The sequence below is a fragment of the Apteryx mantelli genome, chromosome 15, assembly GCF_036417845.1.
Source record: "Apteryx mantelli isolate bAptMan1 chromosome 15, bAptMan1.hap1, whole genome shotgun sequence".
Classification (NCBI taxonomy): domain Eukaryota; kingdom Metazoa; phylum Chordata; class Aves; order Apterygiformes; family Apterygidae; genus Apteryx; species Apteryx mantelli.
Genome location: NC_089992.1, coordinates 4,740,995 through 4,763,509, shown reverse-complemented (window position 1 = coordinate 4,763,509; position 22,515 = coordinate 4,740,995). Strand labels below are relative to the sequence as shown.

The 22,515-nt window shown below is 44.3% G+C and overlaps 2 protein-coding genes and 1 long non-coding RNA gene across 17 annotated transcripts in view; 1 reads left to right on the top strand and 2 right to left on the bottom strand.

The window, feature by feature from the left end:
* The window catches only part of MEF2A (myocyte enhancer factor 2A), a 93,264-nt gene extending 91,003 nt beyond the window's left edge, over window positions 1–2,261 (top strand). For all 5 annotated transcript variants that reach the window (XM_067305911.1, XM_067305914.1, XM_067305913.1 and 2 more), the window contains 2 exons: window positions 1,172–1,298; window positions 1,821–2,261. In XM_067305911.1, the coding sequence (XP_067162012.1) occupies window positions 1,172–1,298; window positions 1,821–2,205 (512 nt within the window). In that variant the 3' untranslated portion in view covers window positions 2,206–2,261. The remainder of the gene's footprint in view (window positions 1–1,171; window positions 1,299–1,820) is intronic.
* Window positions 2,262–7,482: 5,221 nt separating this feature from the next.
* Window positions 7,483–21,730, bottom strand: LYSMD4 (LysM domain containing 4). 11 transcript variants are annotated; one of them, XR_010885767.1, is made up of 7 exons: window positions 21,635–21,730; window positions 21,332–21,481; window positions 21,092–21,247; window positions 16,906–19,923; window positions 14,698–14,985; window positions 8,912–9,756; window positions 7,483–8,741 (listed from the first exon to the last, which is right to left on the bottom strand). XR_010885767.1 is itself a non-coding variant. In XM_067305917.1 (6 exons), the coding sequence occupies exons 5-6, from the start codon at window positions 14,968–14,970 to the stop codon at window positions 9,109–9,111; spliced, it is 921 nt and encodes a 306-aa protein (XP_067162018.1). In that variant the 5' UTR covers window positions 14,971–14,985; window positions 16,906–19,923; window positions 21,087–21,247; window positions 21,332–21,481; window positions 21,635–21,730; the 3' UTR covers window positions 7,483–9,108. The 11 variants fall into 11 exon arrangements, 9 of the variants coding, with proteins under 9 accessions (XP_067162018.1, XP_067162016.1, XP_067162019.1 ...); XM_067305917.1 differs by having other exon boundaries at window positions 7,483–9,756; window positions 21,087–21,247; XM_067305915.1 differs by having other exon boundaries at window positions 7,483–9,756.
* LOC106495826 (uncharacterized) lies at window positions 11,340–14,091 on the bottom strand. Its single transcript, XR_001294494.2, has 2 exons — window positions 12,510–14,091; window positions 11,340–12,216 (listed from the first exon to the last, which is right to left on the bottom strand). It is a non-coding gene; the product is annotated as an uncharacterized lncRNA (long non-coding RNA).
* Window positions 21,731–22,515: the final 785 nt, after the last annotated feature.

Genomic DNA, 22,515 nt, shown 5'->3' with positions numbered 1-22,515 from the left:
GTGCTACAACACATATTTTGTATAAAACCTACTTCAGTGGAATTTTTGGTTCATCTGCTGGAAGTGTAAAATAATTCTCAGGAGACCAGAAATTATTTTCTGGAAGCTGTATTACAGAATAATTAAAAGCAGAGAAGTGTTTGCAGCTTTGTTTTAAAACTTGAAAGAAAAGCATAAGTGATAATGATAATGTGAAAATATCTTCCCATGTGTGAAGGAAAAGCGAGAACTAGCTGAGCATTATAGCCTAGCCAGAAATAACAGCCAGTCCCTGCTTGTTGATTAGAAATATGTGCTGTTTTTCTAGTATCCATTTAAATTGTATTTCTAAATAATGATATTTTTCCTTTAATGAAAAAGGCTTCTTAACATTTATTTGATAGAGAGATGACTGCTCATTCATACATAGAGGGAGACTATTGAGAGGGAGGGAGAACGCGATCGTTTGCAGTGGGGCTGCACAGATCAGCGGAGCGGTGGCTTGTGAAGGATTCCAGTTGCAGCGGCTTTGGGTCAGCCCATGGCTGGGAGCATCCCCAGCTCCCCGTGTGCTTCCTTCCCTGGCTGCAGCAGCGGGTGCATCGCTCCCTGCCTTTCCCGGTCCCTTTGCCTGCCCTGGGAGCCAGGCAAATAGCAGCATTTTGGGTCGGATAGAGCTTGTGGGAGTGTGAGGGCTTTGCTTTGTAACAGATGAGCCAGCCGAGAGGCATGTGTGTTGTGAGCGTCTGCCTAGCCACTGCCTCCTGTCTGGGTTGTGTGTTTTATTTAGAACTGAACCAGAGCCAGGCTTTCTTTAAGTTCAGTGCAAGAAACGCCCTTGTCTTTTAATGACTTGTATTAATTCTTCCCTTTTTGTTTTATTTTGAAATTTCCAGACAGACTAAAATCTTCAGGAAATGGAAATACTTTGCTTGGTGTAAGGCATGCTAGATAATGTGCATAACTGTGTTGTACCTGTGGGCTTAAAAGAATCCATATACATACACATACATACAAATTTAAATACATGTGTATATGTAAGTATATATAACTCTCTCTATATATGTACTTACATATATAACTATGTAGTTCTACACTTGCATATACAGATGTATTTAAATTTGTATGTATGTGGGTGTATATATGTGTAAGAAAATGTATTAACTATTTTGTTTGTTTTTTTCCCTCTTAGATTACTCCTTGACTAGTGCAGACCTGTCTGCCTTACAGGGGTTTAACTCCCCGGGAATGCTATCTTTAGGGCAGGTATCTGCCTGGCAGCAGCACCATCTAGGTCCAGCAGCCCTCAGCTCTCTTGTGTAAGTAAATTTGATGTTATTATGGTCTTACATCCAGGTGGGAGCTTCTACCACTTTGACTAAGTTGAATAATCTTCACTGGGAAATATTCAGCACACTACCACTTTGATTTCATTTCTGTTACGCTGTGTGCGTTGCCGTCCAAGTTTGCTCATTTGTTGCAGGAGTAATGATGTTTTATCTTTATTATCCTGTTTGTGAGTTCAGTTCTGTACTTGGGCCAACAAGCTGCATCCTTTCAGGCCCATCTTCTTACAAGGAAGATACCTACATGGTTATCTTAAATGTTTGGAAATATGAAATAGTTCTGTTTGTTTTATAAATACAGTTCAGACCTTTAATTGATGCTTTTATCAGCTTTGTTTCTTCACTGAAGTAAGTTGCATTTATTTACATACTCATTTTGAGGGTGTGGAACTGGAAGACCAAACCCTCGTACAGACACACATGAATTGTCTTTTTTTTTTTCCTTTCTCCTGTTGTTTTCTTATTTCTTATTTCCCTTGGTTTTCTTTTTCACAGTAGTGGCAGCCAGCTATCTCAGGGTTCAAATTTATCCATTAATACCAACCAAAACATCAACATAAAATCTGAACCAATTTCACCTCCCCGGGACCGTGTAACTCCCTCTGGGTTCCCACAACAACAACAACCACCACCACAACAACAGCAGCAGCAACAGCCACCACCGCCGCCGCCGCAGCAGCAGCAGCAGCAATCCCGGCAGGAAATGGGCCGCTCTCCTGTCGACAGTCTCAGCAGCTCCAGCAGCTCCTACGATGGCAGTGACCGGGAAGACCCCAGAAGTGATTTCCATTCACCCGTTGTGCTGGGAAGGCCACCAAATTCAGAAGATAGAGAGAGTCCATCAGTAAAACGAATGAGGATGGACACATGGGTGACATAAACTTGCAGTGCTGCCTCTTCAGTTTTGTGTTCTCAAAATGAACTGTCCTGACATATCTAAATTTATAAATAAGGACGTGAAATAAGTATATTTATATGTATATACATACATGCATATATATATCTTCACATGCATATATATGTGCTAGTGTGTGTAGCATACACAAAATCATCAGGCACTTATTACAAACTTCTTGTATAGCTGCAGATGTCCCATGGTAAAAATGTAACAGAACAATCCTATAGGTATTGATCTAGTCTGGCACTTACCTGGACTTGTTGTTTTAATAATATAACCTGTTTTGCAAAGAAACGTTGTACCCATATTATAATCCTACCACACTAGATTGCAGAAACCAAGAGGGCTCGCCTGTAGTAATGTCCCTGTGTGTTTTATTAAAGCTGTATGGTTACTTGTAGTTAAGAAATAATGCTTTGTAGCAGCAGAGCAGTAGAAAAGCAGGAAGAAGAAAGCAATACTGTACATAAAATGACCTTTATATTACCCAACCTGGCATGGGTCTCTATTGCAGAGGGTGCATGGAGAAGGGCTGATGCTATAAAAAACACAAAACAAAATCTTGTTTTGCACGTGCAAAAAAAAAAAAAAATAATGTATTGGGTCAAAGAAGTGATTTTTTTAATAAAAGTGAAAGAGAGACATAGAGAACTCGCATGAAATATTCAGAAAATATTAGCCTAGAAGATAGAACATTAACAAAATAAAATTAATATATTAAGTTATAATTGGAATATGTTTGACAAATTTCTTTTTACGTTCATACCTTTGAAAAATATAGAAACGGATTTTAGCTCATGTATATTTTATATTAAAGAAAACAATACCCTAATGAATTGAAGACTATATATAAAGTTATATACAGTACTTTTGAACACATTCTGCTATGAATTATTTATATAAGCCAAAGCTGTATGTTGTAGCTTTTTTGTAGAGTATAGTTTTATCTTATTTTGACTTTCTAGTTTTTGCTTTCAAAGATGAAAAGGAAAAACTTGCAGGCGGAATCTTGGGGGAAAAATAAGCCATGAACACTTATATGTAAATTTAAATTTGAGCCAAACTCTTTGTGTATATAGCATCTTAAATATATTATCACCTTTGGTGTAAGTACCTATGTATTGTACGTTCACCAGATTAAAAAGTATATTTTTGTGGATTGACGCCAACTTGAAAAAAGGCGAGGTCCTTATTAAGTAGAGTATTCACTGTTTAATATTTACTATTTTGTTAAATATACTGTACTTTCTTTGGATTTTAATTATTATTAATATTATTATCCAGATTTTTCAGAGGGTGTATAAAGGGGTTGTCCCCCTCACTGGTGGTGAATGTGTGCCGTTAAATTGTAATCTCTGTGCTGTATGGTTAAGCTTCATTATACATTTTATATATATGTATATAAATAGCAAAGTGGCAAAAAAAATCTGGTGTTAAGTTCATCCTGCATAAATATTAAAAAATCTGTTACAACACATTTTAAGGCATCATTTTAAAACTGCCTCTTTTGAGGAGGAAAAAAAAAGTGGAAAAACTTGACCTGATTTCTCATGATAGGGAGATAACACATATCAAATGAGCACAAAAGGTTTTTTTAAGTGGTAAGTGGTTTGGGATAAAACCGCAGCCTCAGAAATATGTTGTTCCTCTTTGCTACTTCCATGAAAAAGAGCAAGGAGGCCCGAGGCCCATCGTGTTATAAACCCCGGCTGGTGAAAGTTCTCGATCTGTTCTGATTTATCCGGTAGCAGGACATTTCCGTCCCCGGGGTCCGCGCGGCCTGGCTGTGCTGTAACCGGCGTTAGAGGGCCAGTGACAGTGGTGGCGTCAGACTGATCCCTACCTGCCCTGTGAGCTGGTAAAAGGCGGCTCCGTGCAGCAAGTGTCTGAGAACCCCCAAATCTGGTATACAAAAAGTTATACCAACTTCATTGGGTAGAACTGGTTTTGTATTGGCAAGCATTCTTACCGTGCTGCAGCAATCTCTCTCATCTGTTCTCAAATCCTTGCTGTGTCTCTCATCTTCCTGCGCTTGTGAACTATTCCTTCCTACTGGAACCATGCTGAAAAGATACAAATCTTACTGCTGGTAGCTCTAATTTTGAAAAAAAGGAACAATGCTGTTTTTTTTTTACCCCAAACTCTTTAAAATTAACCCTATTAATAAAATTTGGGCTTTTATTTATTTTTAAATCTGTAATAAATAAAAAATACTAAACTAAAGCGTTCTTTAGAAATGGAAGTCCAGTGCAGCCAGCTCCCTCCTCAGCTGCTTGCTTAAGGTGTGACTGAAGAACAAAGTTACTACAGACATTGCAAAACAGGTCTGTTGTTGTCACAGTAACTTTAAAACTTACTGGTTCCCCTTCTTTCAGGCACTTATCACTGGAAATCAGTCCGCATTAGTCCAGCGTTAGTTACTAGTTTACAAAACCCTACAGAGGAAACCAGTCCCTTTTGCTAATGGCAACTCTATTATTTCCAAAGTGATTTAATTCACTTACCACTTCAGAGAACCTTTTAATGCTTTGAAAAGTTATGTGATTTTTTTTCATTATTATGCACATATATGAACTTTGCTGTACATCTGAGTGGGAGTTCTGCATTCACATTTACTGTCTATTTTCTTGTGTGCCTTATAAGATGGCTTTGCTGACTGTATCACAATAGTCTTTATTTCTATGCAGGTTTTTAAACAGTACTATTACTGTTTTCTTAAAGAAAAAAGTTAAAGGTTAGCATTTATAATGAAATTGCACCAACTAATTCCAAAAAAAAAAAAAAATCAGTTCTTAAGAATTGATACTGAGACTGTTAACATGTTGCCCCAAACCCTCTAACAAACAGACTCAACAGACCAAGTCTTTATGAAGACCTCCCCCGTCAGTGGGAAATCTCTTGCCGTTAAATAAATGGGAATTCTGATTTTTAATAACACACATAGCTAACTTTGAAACATACTTTTTTAGAAACTGTAAAAGTGTTTTGTACAAAAAAAAAAGGACATAGCACAGATATTTCAACAGTTAAAAGAATACTTTTTTTAAAGTAAATATACTGAACGAAGTTGCAGGGGGATCCAATTCTATTTTGAACCCATTCAAGGCTGAATGACATAAGATTTTCATCTTCTAATGTGACAAATCACCTCTCCATCTTTGAGCTCTCACTGATAGTATTTAAGAGGACGTATGTAATCAGGGATTCGTCAGAGAAAAATGCTTTAGCCTTTCCTTTTACTTAAAGGACACTAATGCATCAGAAACGTACAAATTACTGTGCGCACAAGAAATACATAGTAAATAAGGAACATAATGACTCCTAACAATTGATCATGGGAAGAAGTTAAATTAGAATGTGAAAGAAAGACTTAACAAATGTAAACATTTAAATCTTAGTAGAAACTTTCTTCACTTTGCTGTGCAAGAGAACACTGCTTTGCTATATTTAAAATGGCTTTTTTAAAAGAGATTTATGTATTTGGTAAATGTTTGTAGTCAACAGTTCACAAAGAAGCTGTTCACGGTTTAATGATGATAAGCCGTTTGGCGGCACAAGCTGGACTTTGTTGCCATCCTTGAGATGAATCTTTTAAGAAAAAAAATAAGTTAATCTCAATTTTTTTCCCTGAATGTGTTGTTTTTTCTTCAATATACAATAAATATTCTAGTGAACTTTTTATCAAATGGTTAAGAAAATGCTAGAGGTTGTTGTAAAATATTTGTATCCTGCATTCACTAAAGTAAAGATACTGGCTTTTACTGTGTACTCCAGCCTCTGTCGTATTTGCAGAGCAGAATGTTCTTCTGTTTGGTGTATCCTCGTCCCTCCCCGACGGTACCTGAAATAATACTTTACTTAAAGATTGACTCTAAAGAGTATCTTTTAAAAGAAGGATTGCTTCAGTTTAACCAAGTTTTTTTTTTTTTTTTTTTTTTTAAATGTGTAGTTACAACATTTAGAATTAAGAATCGCAGCAAAGTTATAAACGCTTATCACAAAATGCTCGCAGAAACTTACAGAAACCCTGGGTAGAGTCAGACTTCTGAGCAGAAGGCAGGTACTTACTTACCTCCTGCCCCTCGCCAGGACCAGCCGTCGCCTTTCCTTGCACTGCCGCTGGAGGTTTGTCCTCAGCTGCGACGCTCCTGTTCCCTGGCACTGCCGAAGCCTCGGGCTCCGTGAGGCTGCTGCTCCGTGAGGCTGCTGCACGACCCGGCGCTGCACCGGGCACAGCCCTGGCACGACTCTGCGGCCACAGTTCTGCATTTTGAGACTAGGAATAAGGAAATAGGTTCCCCCCCCCCCCCAAACAGCCCAGCTTCCTGCAGCAGGACAGTTTTCTGTGAAACAAACATTCCTGTGAGACACAAAACCACTACAGAAAATGTTCTGCCGTCTTTCTTACTCTTCCCAGGGCCCAGCTGAGCTGTTATAAGGCGTTGGTCCTTTCAAGGAAAGCTACACAGCTGTAAAATACAATGTGTGGTAACAGAGACAAACACAGTCTAGGGTGGTACCGCTCATTGTGCTTTTATTTCATTTTGCTTTACTTAAAAATGTAATAACCCCCACAGAACAGAGAGGGATTCTTTTCCTTCACAGAAGAATGTAATTTTTTTTTTTTCCAGTACAGCTATTTTAAGGTTTCTTGTTGTGAAAATTAGGTTTCCCCCGAGCTCTCTTGGATCTTGAGAGCTTTATAAAGGCTGCAGGAAGAACAGGTTACTTGTATAACACCATGAGGTTCTGCTTGCTTTGTGTATTGTACCTCACACCGTGCTACAGAAGCTGCCAACCCCCAGCAGCGTTCCCGCTACGCAGAAATACAGATTTCTGTTCTTCCTTGGGCCAGGAAGAGCCTGTATCAGCACAACGCCCTCTTGTACCTCCACTCAGCAGCTCTTGGCACCTCGGACAACAGTGTCCACTTACTTAAGTCCTTCCAAAAAAAACCCAGAAAACAAACAAACAAATCCCCAAACAAACAAAAAAAAAAAAACCCAAACACAAAAACAAGCACCTCACAAGCTTGCCGAGACTCACAGTTATTCCGCACGGCGTGAGCCGCTGCCCGGGATCCCCGCACACTGCTGCCAACGCCTGCACCCCGCAGCAGTGCCCACGCAGCGCCAGTGCCCTCCAGCGAAAGGCTGATAACGGGCCTGCCAGCCGTCGCAAGTGGGCCATTTCGGAAAGCTGCACCACCACCACCACCACCTAATTTCCTCCCCTTACCTGCGCAATGCAAAGTCTGTATTTTTGGGTTTTTTTTTTTTTCTTTTCTTTCTTTGTTTTTCCTTCTTCCCCGCAGGCATCTTGTTGAACTTGGTGGAAAGATGACAAATGGGGTGCAAGGGAGCCAATATATGGCAAAGAAAGACGCAGCAGAAAAACAACTGCTTTAAACCAATCAATCATCTCTGCCTTTACCCTCAGGAAAGGAAAAAAGGGGGGGGGGGCAGGAACAAAACCAACCAAAACTGATAGCAGCAAGGCCTACAGTGTAAGTAAGTAAGTGTTCTAGGAAAGGACTTCTTAGTGTCCTTAAGGTTTACTAAAAGCTGATTAAAATAGCCATATCTAGCCTCTTTAAGAGACGTGTGCTGCAACATACCTTCGTGTTCAGCCATAGGAGAGAGTTTACCTCTGTTTGCAGTCCCTGGATTTGTTGAACTAAAGTCTTCTTTGCAGCTAAACTCCCCAGAGCCTTCTTTTCCGCTCACTTCTAGCACGTGCCACTTAATGAATCTTTCTAACCAGCATACACAGTAAGCACAGAGACATCTTGCAGAACACTACTGCAAGCCTCATTAGTCTTTCCTCATCACTCAAAAGCTTTTTAATGCAAACATCAGCAGTTCACAGAAACGTCTAACATACAGCTTCACAGCCCCCATCCTATAAAGCGTTGACACATCTTTCTGTGACTGCCTAAATAACATAGGGCTTCTTTCCTAGACCTTGTAAATAAGATTCAACTTACTTAGCAATTCTCTCACGCTTGAAGAGTTACAAACAAGGAAACTCAAGTCCATGACTGAAATGTAGTGCTTGAGATGTGCCCTTATGGATAAAAAAAAAAAAGCTAGGTTTCCCAACAAGAAGCGAGCCTTTACATACTGCATATTACATACCACAGCCCTAACACCGTCCTCAGCGAATCATCCTCCAATACCCTTTTGACATCTGCTGTCACTCCCAGCCAGTACTCCGCTAGGAGCAGTAACCTGGCAGAGGCATGGATTCTGCAGTGACGAGCTCTGCCTGCAAAGATACTTGATTTCAAGAGAACCCGCTGAAGAGTTTCATCTAGGAGAAAATGTCTGGTCACACCCAACTCACTGGTACGGTGGAATCATCCTAATCAACACAGCTTAAACACACACGCAGAAGGATGAAATAGTGAGATGATGTCAGCTTCCTTGTGCTGTTTTAATACTAGCCTGGTGCACCTGATCTAACAAGATAGAAGTCACCTCTTGAAGGGTAAGTAAGTATGCCAAGACTGCCATGGTCTACAAAAGATAAAAATGTAATTCAGAGAAGAAGAAAGTCCCTCTATGCAAAAAGAGTATTTTCTCAAAGTGCACACAGACCCTAACTTCCCAATCATACGAATACTGTAATCTTTAACACAGCAGCAAAGGGTTCCGATTCTTAGGCAAGACCATTCATTAAGAAATACCTGAAGCAAACAGGAGAATAAATTGCTGCAAAATACTTTCCCTCGACAGAGTTCATGAATGCAAAGCCAGCTCTCTGTTGATCTTTGTAAGCAACAAAGCATCCTTATTCTGCCATAAAGTCACATCGCCTCAGGTTCAATCGAGTTCAGGATTACATCATCTACTTAAAAAAAAGAAAGTCAAATCTACTGTGTTGTTATCCCCCTGACTCCACTACAGTCAGAGTCACTGGTTTATGGACTTCAGTGCTGGGGGGGGAGACTATTCGGCTTGATCCCCCCTTGGGAATTTCTTCTACAACTAAGTTTTGTGGCAATTTCCCTTCTAATCCATCTGCTGAAATATTTGAGGTTAGTGTTGTGTTGGAGGTATGGGCTGTCGCACCATTCTCTTGTGTTTTAAAATAGGTGATATAAAATACTGGCAGGACAATTCCTATCAGAAGCATAATAAAAACTGCATTCCACCACTGGATTCCACAGTCCGCACCATTACTGGTCTCCTGCTTCCCCGACTCGAGCAACGGCTTCTCCAGCGCTTCTACACAATAGTCGGCATTTAGCTGGACTTCTGCCTGTACTGCATCCTGAATACTCTTGTCAATCCCCTTAAAGTAGTCATTCAGGTATCTGCTTTCAGTACAGGTGCTGGCTGCAGCACCGTCATCAGGCTCAGGCATGTCCACAAGCGTTAGGCCAGCCTGGGAGCGTGCAGTCTGGAGAGGCCTTAATTCTTGGCCAGTTTCTGTTAACAGCCCATGGGTCTTCACGGGGATCTTGATGGACTTCAACGCATACAAGTCCTGCTCCCTGATGAAGTTGTTGACACGTTTGATATCTGCGACCTACAGAATCCAAAAAGGATAAGAGTATTAGTTTAAGACAATCCATTCTTTTGCCGGTATTGAAACAGGAACCATCTAAAAAGGTAGGACGCAAACAGCATCCTGAAAATAAATACAAGCCCTCGTCACAAGTGTCTTAGTATTTTGCAGTCAGAGATTTTTCCAGTACTTACAGGGATCCTACAGATCTTACAGGTCCCCTATTAAATCAGCTTATAGCCTCCTGCAGTGCCCTCATCTCTCCTACGCTGTATTTCTCTTAACCTTGTTTTTCCTTGGTCTTTGCTTTCTTCATTCTTCTCCTACTTACTATCTAATCTGAGTTAAGGCAAGAAAAATCTACAATGGAACCTTTCTAAACATTTTCCAAACCTTAAACACTCTGTAAGCGTTTCAGGTGAGAAGACAACCTCAGTATGAACAAGGAAAACCCACAGAGCTTAGCACAGCATCCCCCTGAAGGGGCATTTGTCTGTTCTCCTGCTGAAATGCTCCTCCTGCTAGGAAAATGATCTCGGAATGGGCCGAGACAGCACACGCCCTCGTTGGAGCATACTGTACTTTTGAAAGCAAGATCACAGCCTGGAATAAAGCAGAAAGCATCCCTCCCACACAGCCGTAAGCATACTTTGTTCACGTTCCCAAGCACCATCCCTCTAATGGTTGTAATAGGTAGGGAAAAATTAAGTGGAGCCCAGACTCGCATTATGGCCTGTCTCCTCCAGTACTGACTCTGCGGCTCTGGGAACATGTAAGCTGATGAACTGCACAGTAAATACGCATTCACTGAGAGCCTCTAGGTTAAAGATGGGAGCACTAATTCAAATAAGAGAATTTATCTCGGAGAGCAAAACATTCGTTAGAATCTTTACTGGAGCTGGATTTTACAGGTTATTGATAGTGAGCAACTTGCAGTGTTCTACAAGGCAACTCCGCACCACTTCCGCCCGCCTTGGACACTGCGCGTCAAAGCCTGCCACGGCGCGACAGGCAGCCCCGCGTGGGGCACCGCTGTGCCGGCGCTTCCCACAGGCGCGAGCCGCCTCGTGCGCGTATCAGAGCACGGAAGAACTCTGGACACAGGGCTGGCAGGGGAATTACAGGGCTGTTTGCGGAGGGGGTAGGAACCCCTCCCTGGCACAGCAATTAAGCATAACGTTCTTCTGAAAAGAGAGCAGCGACACTGCTGGGCGCTGCATTAACAGATCTTCTGACAGCAGGGCATCGTTAGCTCTGAGGTGACTAGAGACCTCCTCCACCCCCTAAAAGGAGAAAAGAGCCTTAAGTTTAGACAGACTCTGCTCTGGGAAACACCTGCAGGTTCTAGAAACGCTTTTCCTTAATAAATTCTCCACAGTTGGCCAATATCCCTGCTAAAGACATGCTTAAGCCAATAATCCCTGTGCATCCAGGATCATCTTTGGTTGTTAGCGTGTACCAACACCACTACACAGGGTCCCTACCTGTGACTGGGACTCCCACCTAGTTTGGTAATGCAAATAGTGATAAAAATAGCAAGAAAGAACAAACATGCACACAGCATATCTCATAAAGACAGCTGGCTACAAAGAAAAGACAAAAGGTAAGAAAGTAGTGTCTTTTATTTAATGTTAAATAGAGAGGAGCCAGCTTATAATGATGTACATTAATAATCGCTGAATAAGTAAGTTCATGAGCTTCTCAGTTGTTCTAAAATCTTCTATCAAAGGAGAACAGTACCATCACATGCACAAAGAGCTCTCAGAGAATCAAGGAGACATGAAACAACCTCAAGGGAAGAGCTGGAGGAAGAAGAACAGAGAAAACAGCAGGACTCCAAACCAAGGAAAAAAGCAACATTAATAGGTTAACCACCTCCTGTATACCACACAGAAGAGAGACAGCACCAAGGACTGCACTTTCAGGGGAAATTTAATTTGTTCTTTTAGAAATTTAGTAAATTATTGCATCAACTGCATTCACTGCACACTCACAAGCTTGAGGCTACAGGTGGAAACTAATGAAATTATGAGAGGAATTAAAAGCAAAAAAAAGCAAACAAACACCTCCTAAACAAACCTGTATATGCCATCAGCTGCAACTTCTTTGCTAGCTCAGGACAAAGAGCTGCTTTTAAAAGATGGCATGTGCATACAGCAGAGAGGAGCCCTACGGCAATTTTCAAGTAGCTACGACAGGAGCTTGAACATCTGCTTTGTCACTGCAGCGAATGATCGATGGCTACTTGCAGCTAGCTGACTCCAGCAGGGAGACGCAACCTCTCCACGCGCACAGACAGGTGACAAGGGAAAGACCGGCCTCCCCTGCAGCGGCTCCCACAGCACTGGGCCACGAGGCTGATGATGAGCAGCAGCACCACATTCCTCCGGCTCCAGAGCTGCAGCTCTCTGTGGATCTCCCCTTAAGTCCACGCGGACTGTCAGCGAACCATATATCAAGTCCATCCGACAAGCACGATCCCTGAAAGGCAGCAAGTCCGCTACATCACAGCAGGGAAGCACACCACCACCGCAGGGGAGCTGAATGCCCGAACCTCATGTTTGCTGTGCAAAGCCTGAGAAATCTGAAAATGGGAGGTTTAATCATGATGGAAACATTCCAAGGACCGACATACTGCAGTAAGCATGTTCTTCCAGATCCCACTCTGGTGCCCCCTGAAGTTGAGAGACTCCTCAGCAGCTGGATCATCAGACCCCTTACGCCTTGCCCCAGCGTAATGTCGGGAACTAAGCTCTACAAAATTATTTACTTACAAAAGAACAATCTGATCCAAAGTCTCCTAACTGAGGTGGTGCTTCAATTTTTTGTTTTGTTTTGTTTCAGTGAAAACAGATTATTGGAACAGAAAATATCCCCTGCGGTGTCTGCAGTCAAACGCTGTAATATCGTACAAAGGCTCTAGAAACAGAAAGTGGAGCGGCACTCAGGCAAAAGCAATAAGCAGAGCTGATGAGAAGAATGCAAGAGCTAGGTCGCACAAGCTGCTGTGGCTTATTTTTTGTACTCGTTTTTGGCTGCAATGAGCTCCTGTTGTCCCAGCTGAGAACAATGCCAAAAAGCAGGCCAGGATCATACATGATCAAGAGTAAAAATCAGAAGTTTAAAATGCCTTGCCTACCTGCCAATTTATCTTTAACACACATAAAGCTATTTGTTGTACTATCTCAGCAACTCTGTCCCAAGTAAGCCCTGATGACTCTGAAACCAATGACAAATTCTTATGATTTCAAAGAGGATCTCACCTTGTTTTTTTTTTGGGGGGGGGGGGGAAGGGAAGAGGGGGAGGGGTGTGTGTGTGTGTGTGTGTTTGTTTTATTTTGTTGTTTCTGAAACAAAATCACATATATTTGCACCTACAAATCTTCCTCACTAATGTTTTGATAGCCTTTCAGGAGCTGCTTAATCGTGCAAGTAAAACAAAATACATCAAACTTTATCAGTGCCAATCTGTAAACAGACAAATATGCAGGTGTCCAACAGTAAGGATTTCTGTACCTCTTCAATACAACAAGTCAGAAGTGCCCTTTCTGGAAGGGAAGGAGGCGAGTTTGTCCTGTGGGAGGAGAAAGCGGACTACCTGGTCCCTCTCCATCAGCTTGCCTTCCCCACTGGATAAGCCCAGCAGCCTTCGGCAGGGCCTGCAGGGCTCTGGGAGAGGAGCAGCAGAGGAGGACACGGAGAGAGGAACAGTCTGGGCAGAGGCAGGACTGAATCCTTCTGAGTTATGTTGACAGACAGCACAGCTGGATTTTTTTTCATAACATAAATCAAAGAAGTTATTCAGGATCTTCCTCCTGCCCGTTCATTGAAGAGTCGAGATTCAGCATAACTGCCACGGCTACGCAGTCGCTGGTGCTTAAGGATGAGCGCAGAGTTACTACAGAGTAATCTGCTGTAGCTCCGAGTTCACACGCTCTACCGGTGCCAATCAAAGCCTATTCAAGCCCTGCTAGACTTGTTTTTTCCGCAAGCATAAGGCTCATCAGCAGAACCTAAAAGGCTTTTTTTTTTTTCTTTCTTTTTTTTTTTTTAAGGTGGGGAGGGGGAGGGGAGGAATTGTCACAATTCCTCTAAGTTCTCTTGCTTCAGCTGCACTTCACAGCTGCGTTATTAAGCAAGACAAACAGATTGCACCAGTATTGCAGTTCAGCCAGTACTTCATTTTCACCATCCAGGTCATTGTCCAATGCTCTGCAACACGGAACTTTTAACTGCTAAACGAGAGGGTACTTCTGATGTTCAGATCAAGTAATTAAAACTTTTCAACAGTTCTACAGAACTCTGCTTTGGTACAAATAAACGTATTTTTTTTAGTATGTTCCATCACCAGAGAAAACTCACCTGCGTACGCGCTCTTTTTTGCCTGCCGATGGCTGAACCACATGCATTTCTAGGTACTACAGGAAACAAAAATCACATGCAAAGACAGGACCTGGACTCCCTCTAAGTTCACACCTTTCAGACTCAAACATTCTCTGCAATATGTAAGCTCATACCTTCAATTTGCTTCAAAAACTGTATGCTCCTTGAGAGCAGGGCCCTTGCCCTCATTTCTGCACTCATTTTCCTAGTTTCTGCCCTCACTTAAGTAATAAGTGAGTACAAATTATGACTGCTACTCTGCACTTAGTCATCCAAACGAAACAGAAACCAGGTCACACAGGGTGTGGGGTTGACTACACCTTCCTAGGCTGGTACTTGAGGAGCTCTTTTGTGCCCTCCTCCAGCTCAGTTTTACCCAGATGTTTATCGTTCATGAAATACACAGGGCAAGCACTTTTCGGTATTAGACTACTAAATACCAGCAAGCCTTCTGTAACCTGGGAACCAAACTACACATAAAATATTTCTAAAGTAATTAAAACTAAATAAACAAACATGAAAATAAGAGTAACAAGAAAAAGAAAAGACGCAGCACTGTCGAGTAGAGATGGCACTCACTTTACAGCCATACTGCAGGGCTAGCTTGTTAAGATTATCGTCCTGCGTGATCTCCCGTTCCAGAAGCACCACATCTCCGACTTTGTCCCGGGCAGCGCTGCACCGCTGCTGCTCTTTGCCCCTGGGTCGCAGCTCCGTAACATTAAGTTCTTCCTCCGACAACTCTTCTGAATCTGAGTGGCCATTTTGAAACACATACACCTGGTTGCCTGGATAGTTATGGATGGTGACAGGAGCCAGAAGGGATCTTGTTCGGCTCTCATTCAGCCTCATCTTTTATACCAGCACCTGAAACAAAAAAATCCAGACATTTCAGTTTTCCTTAATGTCAGTATTTACGTCCTCGCATGTAAAATCTGGGAGAACAGACAAAAGCACAGCAGTCATACAATATAAAGCACAGTATTCATACATTTTACAGCGAGTGGGTGAGTGTGTGTTACATAGACACGGAGATTAAAGCAGAGCTTTCCTAATACCTGGATCTTCTCGGCAGCCTACCCAAAGCACGTCACCCTTTAACCGCATGGGAGAAACACTGGAAAAGTTGCACGCACCAACTTCAACAGTCATAGGTTATTTTCACGCCCACCTTTTTTTTCTTTCTTTTTTTGCCTGCCTCCGGACAAACCTCTGCACAACACGACTTTGCCACACACTTTCAGCAATACTTTCTACAACTTTGTAGAAAAACCAACCGACCAGCCAGGAGTCTGGGGGAAACCAGCAAGCAAACAACCACACGAGCCCCCGAGAGCCACCGGCCGGGCCCACCACGTCGGCCCTCCCCACACACACACAGGACCCCCGGCGCCCCCCTCCGTAAGCGCCCGGCCCCCGCGCCCAGCGCCGCCGCGTCGGGCTCGGGCTCGGTTCGGGTTCGGCTCCGCGGGCCGCCGCCGCCGCCGCCGCGGGGTCTCCCCGCCCCTCCCCCCCCCCAGCACCTCCCTGAGGGACGCGCGGCCTCCGCCCGGGGCCCTCACGGCGCCGCCGGCCCCGCCGCCCGGGCGGCGCCCGCTCCGCGCCCTCAGCGCCGCGCTCGCTGCCCGCTGCCCGCGCAGGGCCCCCGCGACCGCCCCGGGGGGCCCCAGCCCCGGCCCCGGCCGCCCCCCGCCACTAACCGGCCGCTCTCCGGCCCTCGGCCGCACGCAGCAGCCCACCCCGGCTCCCGCGCTGCTCCCCGCCCATTGGCCGGCGGCGCACGGGGGGCGGGACCTCGGCGCGGCCTGGCCAATGGGAAGCGGGGCAGGGCGGCGCCGCGAGGCGGGCGGCCAGCGCCGGGAGGCGGCGGCGGCGGCGGGGCGCGTTAAAGGGCCGCGGGGCGCGCGAGGCGCCGCCGCCAGCGCAGGCGGCCCGCGAACGGCACCGCTGCAATCGGCACCGCTAACAGAACCGATCACGTCAAATCATTACACTGATTATTATAGTAGCAACATGTTGATAATATATGTAGTCTGCATACTTTATAATGATTGTAAGATAATATATTGATTATATATATTAGCAATATATTAATAATATACACAGCCTACACATAGTGTAATAAGATATATTGCTAATATAAATTATTAAATAATCAATATTATAGAAATTATTATCAATTTGTATTATATATCATTTATAATAGAATATTTATATATCAATATATCGATAATATATAGAGAGCCTATACCTAGTATAATTACAACAGGATAGGATATAATGATAATACATATTATTATGTTATCAATATATTAAGAATATATCATATAAATATATAATATATATTATTTATATATCAATATATAGATGTGTATATATAGCCTACACCTAGTACAATTACAATAGGATAGGATATAATGATAATACATATTATTATATTATCAACATATTAAGAATATATGTACAGCCTCTATATAGTGAAATTAGCCTAAAGCGAGGCGTGTTCAAGAAGCGCTCCCGGGCGGTGGGACGCTCAGCCCAGGCCGCGGGCTCGGCCCCCCGACAGCCTCCCAGGGGCAGCGGCCGGGCCCGGCCCGGGCGGGAGGCTCCGCTTGCCCCGCGCTGACGGCACCTCTGCGGCCGGCTCCCGTGGGGATTCGGCAGCCTCGGCCACGGTGCGGCCCCCGGCCCAGCAGTGCCCCCCTCCCGCCGCGGCGCAGCCGGGGGGCCAGGAGGTGCACGCTGCGCTGCCCTGTTTTCCTTGGCCCGTCCTAACTCCTGGCTTACGTTTAACAAACAAGCTCAGGACACATCTTTTAGCAAGATTCACGTGCAAAGCCCTTCTGGGGGGCGGGCAGAGGAGGAATATCCGCCGGCAGCTGGCTGCGGGAATTAAGCAGTCCCCGCTGCCTGCCAAGGGCCAGGGTGAAGATCGCCAGTGCGGGACGGCCTTTGGGCTTTGTCTGAAGAACCGCTCTATCCGCTTCGCCCTAAAGGCATGTTTGGTCGGTCCAGGTTTGCACCGCTTCCCAGGAACAGGCTGATACGCCGGCTCGCTCCAGGGCTCCCTTTTCCAGGCAGCAATGCACGGCTCCGTGAGGTGGGCACCGGCGCCGGTGGCACTTGGCTTCTGCCACTGTGGAGAAATCTAATAAGTAGGAAGACCAACCTGCTTCTCCGTGAAGTTAATGCTGGACTGTCCCTGTCCCTTCTCTCCTGCAGCACGGGCACCGGAGGCAGGGAAGGCAAGCGGACACTATTTCCTCTCCAGCTTGCAGGTGCCATTAGGTGCAACGTGAGTTGATGAAGGTCCACACTGGCGAGGAAGGAGAACTTCCCAAGCGTCTGCATTGGTTTTTTAAGCATTTATAATCTCTCTGTGACTACTGAGGTTCAAAAGTAACACGGAGTAACAGCGCTTTGTCAAACAAACACAGGTTACTCAGGGTAACCTGCTCAAACCTGGGAAATAAAACGGCTGAGGTGATCTGGAAAGGTGGGGGGAAACGGCCAGACTGCTGACAGAGCTAAGTCTGGCTGGGCTTACTTCTCTTTAAATGTCATTTACTATTTTTTTTTTTTAACTTTCAAAATATCAGGTATAATTTGCCTTTGATCTCACAGAAGGACTCCAGAAAATGCAGATGGGAAATAGCTTCATTCTCCATCTGGGAGATCCTTAAAGAGTCCTTAAGAAAAGAAGCTTTTCTCCCAACTGTAGGGATGAAACAGCTGTTAAGAAAATCAAACAAAAAAAACTTTAAATAGTCAGACTCAAAATCACTTCCCTTCTCAGGATCTGTCTACACAAACTGTGAACATGGAAACACAGAAGTATTTGACTGGAGTCAATTGATTGCAAGTAATTCCAGCTCATTTGTGCGTTTGCACGGGCCGAGCAGGACATCTGCTTGCACTCATGTCCTGGAAGAAACGTGTGCTGCGTCCAGTAGACCACGCTCAGACATGTCCTATAACCCAGCGAAATGGGTAATCAATCGCTGAGATTTAAACATCCCTGGACAGACAAACCTGCAGCGTTCCCTGGTGCCTCTGATACGTCCTGACCTCTTTTCGGTCTGTCCAGAAAGTTGTCCAGCCTGGACGGGATTTGTATTCCTAACACAGAATGAAAGTCTTAAAAACAAAACAAGAAAGCCCAATTTACAGCCTTTCAAGCCTTCATTATCAAGTTGAAAGAATTGAAGAAAGACCCGTTCCAGCTCTTTTTTGCCTTCATAGGCACTCACACTGCTGATTCACTTCCTGTGTTTTATGGGAAATTAAAGCAGCTCAGGATTTTTTCTAAATGTCCATAAAAAATTCTGTAGGGAACAACTGTGTGCTAGTTCATGGAAAAGCCTTTCCCATTTCTTACTCCCAGGCACCTGGCATACTACTCTAGTGGATCCTAAGTAAGACCTGGATGGCTCTCGGCAAAGTCATTTCAAGCAGGATACTGAGAAGCACCGAATCCATTCTCTGGTGGTTTCCAGACGTGCCGGCATTACACAGAGAGGAAAGGCCACAGCACTGCAGCAGCAAAACACGCACGGTTTGCTTGTACCCGTGGGACCCCTGGGTACCTGCTGCCGTGGCGTTCCCAAGAAACGACTCCGCTCTCCCTCCTAGCAGTTTGTCTGCGGTAACTCTATGCTGCAAGAGGATCGCGGTCCCTGTGAAAATTTACTGCTTTGAATATGTAACATTCTTGAACTATAGGGCTTCACAATATTCCTTTTATCTTGGGCTAAAATTCAAGCAGCAGATGTATGTTTTACCAGGCCTGAGCAGGGAAACGATGGAATTAATGGCCATTCTCTGAGTGCTGCTCTGTCCCCTCTTATTTTTCCTTAAAATATTATACCGGTTCTCACTTTAGCAAGAAATCTGCCCCCAGCAAAGCTGCAAGCAACTGAAGTCTGTCTGAGAACTGAGTAAGTTCTCTCATTACACACATTTAACCAATATAATGGTCATATGTCCCCTGGATTTCAGGAAGAGTTACTCCTGATTTATGTCGATGTAGAAGGCAACAGAACTGAGAAAGTCTGTTCATTTTTGCTTAATAGGAAGTAGCGATGTGTCCGTGATGTCCGTGATGTTGGGGACCATCCACCATTCACATCGATGCAAGCTCTTCCCCAGGGAGCATCAGAGTTAATCACAGCGTGATAGAAAATCAGAATTTTACTGAAGGGCTTGGCTGGGGCTCTCCAAAGAGAGTATAAACTAGATGAGGGCTCTCTCCTCTCTTGTCCCTGCAATTCCTGTAAGCTCTTGCTCAGATCCAGGATTGCTGTTCTCTTTATCCCTTCTGCTTCGTTCCTCTGTTTTCAGGCTCACTTCGAAAGTGTTCCCATTTCACATGTATTTTGTGTTCTTTTCTTTGTTTCTCTTTAAGCAGCCGTCCAAGCTTTGCAATAAAATCTGTCATCTGGATTTCAGATCACTCAGTGATCGTCTGCTTTCTACACGTGTGAAACTAATAACCTATGTGCAACTTGCAAAAAGCAGCACCAGTCTCTCTTGCGCTGGTATTCAGCGAACTCCTCTGCACACAGAGGCTCCCCGGGCCCTTTCACACGTCCGCGCACATTTTGCTTGCCTGGGTCTGAACTGATGCTGGGGCTGCAGCTGCTCAGGCTGGCATCCGACAGTCTCTGACTGTCCACGACTAGTAGGAGTGAAAACTGCAATCCATAAATCACTGGGGCCATGACTGCTTCTGACTTGATCCACAATTTGGGATTAATAAAAGCAAGACACAGTGAAATCATGGACCTGCTTCCTTGGCCATATGGGCTATTAACAAGAAACATGTAGAATGAAGAACAGTCAATAAAGGGCAGAGGAGGGGACCCTTGCAAGTACTGAACTACACTCCTAAGTATTGTACAGGTTAAAAAAAACCCACCTGAGCATCTGCTTCTTAATATCAATCCACTATTGCTGATTTAGTTTAGCATCTATAGGGGAAAGCTCCTATATGGTACTGTGAGGCACCAGGACGCCACAGATATTTCTGATACTACTGAATTATTAACAAAGATGAGTCTGTGCCTTTCTATCCTTATTTTGCTGTTTCCTAGTGCGACACTGGGAACACAGCTGAAGCAAACTGCATTCATGTTAAGAACATTGCATTTTAAGTTGCTTTTCTAACTGATATTTTTTCCCTCCTCTCTCTTTTTTAACACTTCCATGGCTTGGCAATGGCAAAAGACGCCATGGTTTTGGTTCAAAAACTTGTTTTATTGACTGAGGAAGTAATTTGCTGATATATTTCCTCCAGTGATGGAATCTAGTCTGTGATTTCCAAGGAAAATGAGCTCTTCATGCTAGCAGAAAAACATGGTCAAGACCCCACATAAATTCCTGCCATCAACATGTGAGCTGTTACACTGTGTTTTGAAAGAGATGTATTTTCTTGCATGTTTTTTGCAGGCATCTGCGTGCTTGCTTGTGTGCTGTGCTGATAGGAAGTGTGAAAAGTTTGTGCCTTTCCAACACCTGAATCACTCACCTCAGAATACCAGTGAAACAAAAACTGTCCTTATTTAAAACATTTTTGGGAGGTAGTTAGATACACAGGTTTCTGTGTGGCATTATAGAAGTTATGATGCCTCTATTGCAGATAACTTACAAATGCTGGGCTTTGCTCTGGTTTTGCACTAATGTCTCAGCTAACTTCAGTAAAGTTCCCCCTGTGTTAAAATCAGAAGTACAAGCCAAATCTGCCTGAATAAAGCTCTCCTTGGTGAATGGAGTGACTAATCTTACATGGATACTGTGCGTCCATTCAATTGAATTATATGCAGAGCAACAAGTTTAAGACTTAGATACAGTAGGCATGCAACGCCATGAGAACCTCAGTTAAATTACATTAATTATAGGCATATACTTAATATAATTAATTGAGCTGTGGAGGTTACTCTGAGTGCATGTTTGGTAGCATCAAGTTACACCTTGCCTCTTTTCATGGTCTCTCCTCCTGGAGCACTTGTCCAGCTCAGCAGGTTCCAAACCTGGCCATGGGCACCTCCGCTTGGGCAAGGCACCTCGCAGGGTCTCAGGCTGAAACGTAACACCCTTAGGAATGAGCGGACTGTTTTGGTCTGCTCAGCATCTGGAAAGAAGCACAAAGCCTGTGTCTGTGCTGCTGTGTAGGAGCAGCCCTGGGATGCGGCTCACAGCCAGCTTCACGCCTTACCTGCAGGAGCATCCTTGGCTCGGGGCGACACAACCTGGATACACCCAGTGCCTTTTTCAAGGGTACATCGACCAGCATCCGTCTGAACGGCTGCAGCACGCGGCGGACACTGGGGCCGGCAGTCCTCCCTGGGTGCGACCCTGCTGTCGCCTGCAATAAGAAGTGGGATTCTTGAGTCCTCTGCGTCAGGGCATGAGGCACGGGCACCCTGGACTGCACAGCTCTCGTGCAGAGCCTCACAAGCCTTTTCTCCCGTTTGTAACACAGCAGGTGTTATAATAAAAGCTCAACTTCGTCACTAACCTGCAACTCAGACACCAGACGACTCCCATCTACGAGGGCCACATTTGCAACTCTCTCACATACGCTGTGGCTCTTAAGCTTGAGGCTTTTATCTTGGGAACCACAAGCGCAGGTCTGAACAGCACTGCCTTCTCCCGGAGGAGATAAGACGTCTTTGCTCAGAGACCTAGCTCTGCGCTTGGCTTCTATCACGCAGCACCACTTGGCAAGGGCTGCCTGGTTTATGTGATAGCAGAGACTGAATTACTTAGGAAAAACAGACTTCTTCTTTATATAAAAACAAATGACATGTTAAAAGTGTTTTTAATTTTGGAGTTCGTGTTTTCTTGGGATTGTGCCAAATCCTGGAGTCCATATTCCACACCCTGTCCTTCTGGAGGAATTTGGCTAAGGAAAGCACCATAAGGCTTGTTCCCTTTCCTCTCCCTTACTCTTAAAATCTTGAATACTAGCAAAATCCTCCCCACCCCCTTTTTTTCTGCAAATGGTGAATTCTGAAGAACAGGAATGTTCCTGGGAAGAAACCCAGGCAGAATCACATTCAGAACAAGTCAAAGATTTCTTGCATAGCTGAAGCATGTGTTTGCAATCCCCAACTGCTGGAGCCCATGAGCCCTGCCAGCGTATGTTGTTCCCTTCAGATGTCCTCAGAGAGCCCTAAGTGGTGTCCAGCGCACTCTGTGGACAACATTTAGTTGAGGAATCTGTTGATTTGCCAGTCTGTTAATGGTGCCAGGGCCAAAAAGGCTCTCAACAAAGGGAAGGCAAATAGGCAACCTATCCTCCCAAGAACCTGCATTAACGATGGTCAGAGCCATTTGTCTGCAGGCCTCTGAGTGCCACAAACTGGCTCCATTTGGGCCAGTGAGAGCTCGGCTGCT

Coding starts and splice junctions, on each gene's coding strand:
- LYSMD4 (XM_067305917.1), bottom strand. CDS start 14,970: ATGAGGCTGAATGAGAGCCGAACAAGATCCCTTCTGGCTCCTGTCACC. Junction 9,757..14,697: donor CCCTGCAGTATGGCTGTAAA/GTGAGTGCCATC, acceptor TGGATTCTGTAG/GTCGCAGATATCAAACGTGT.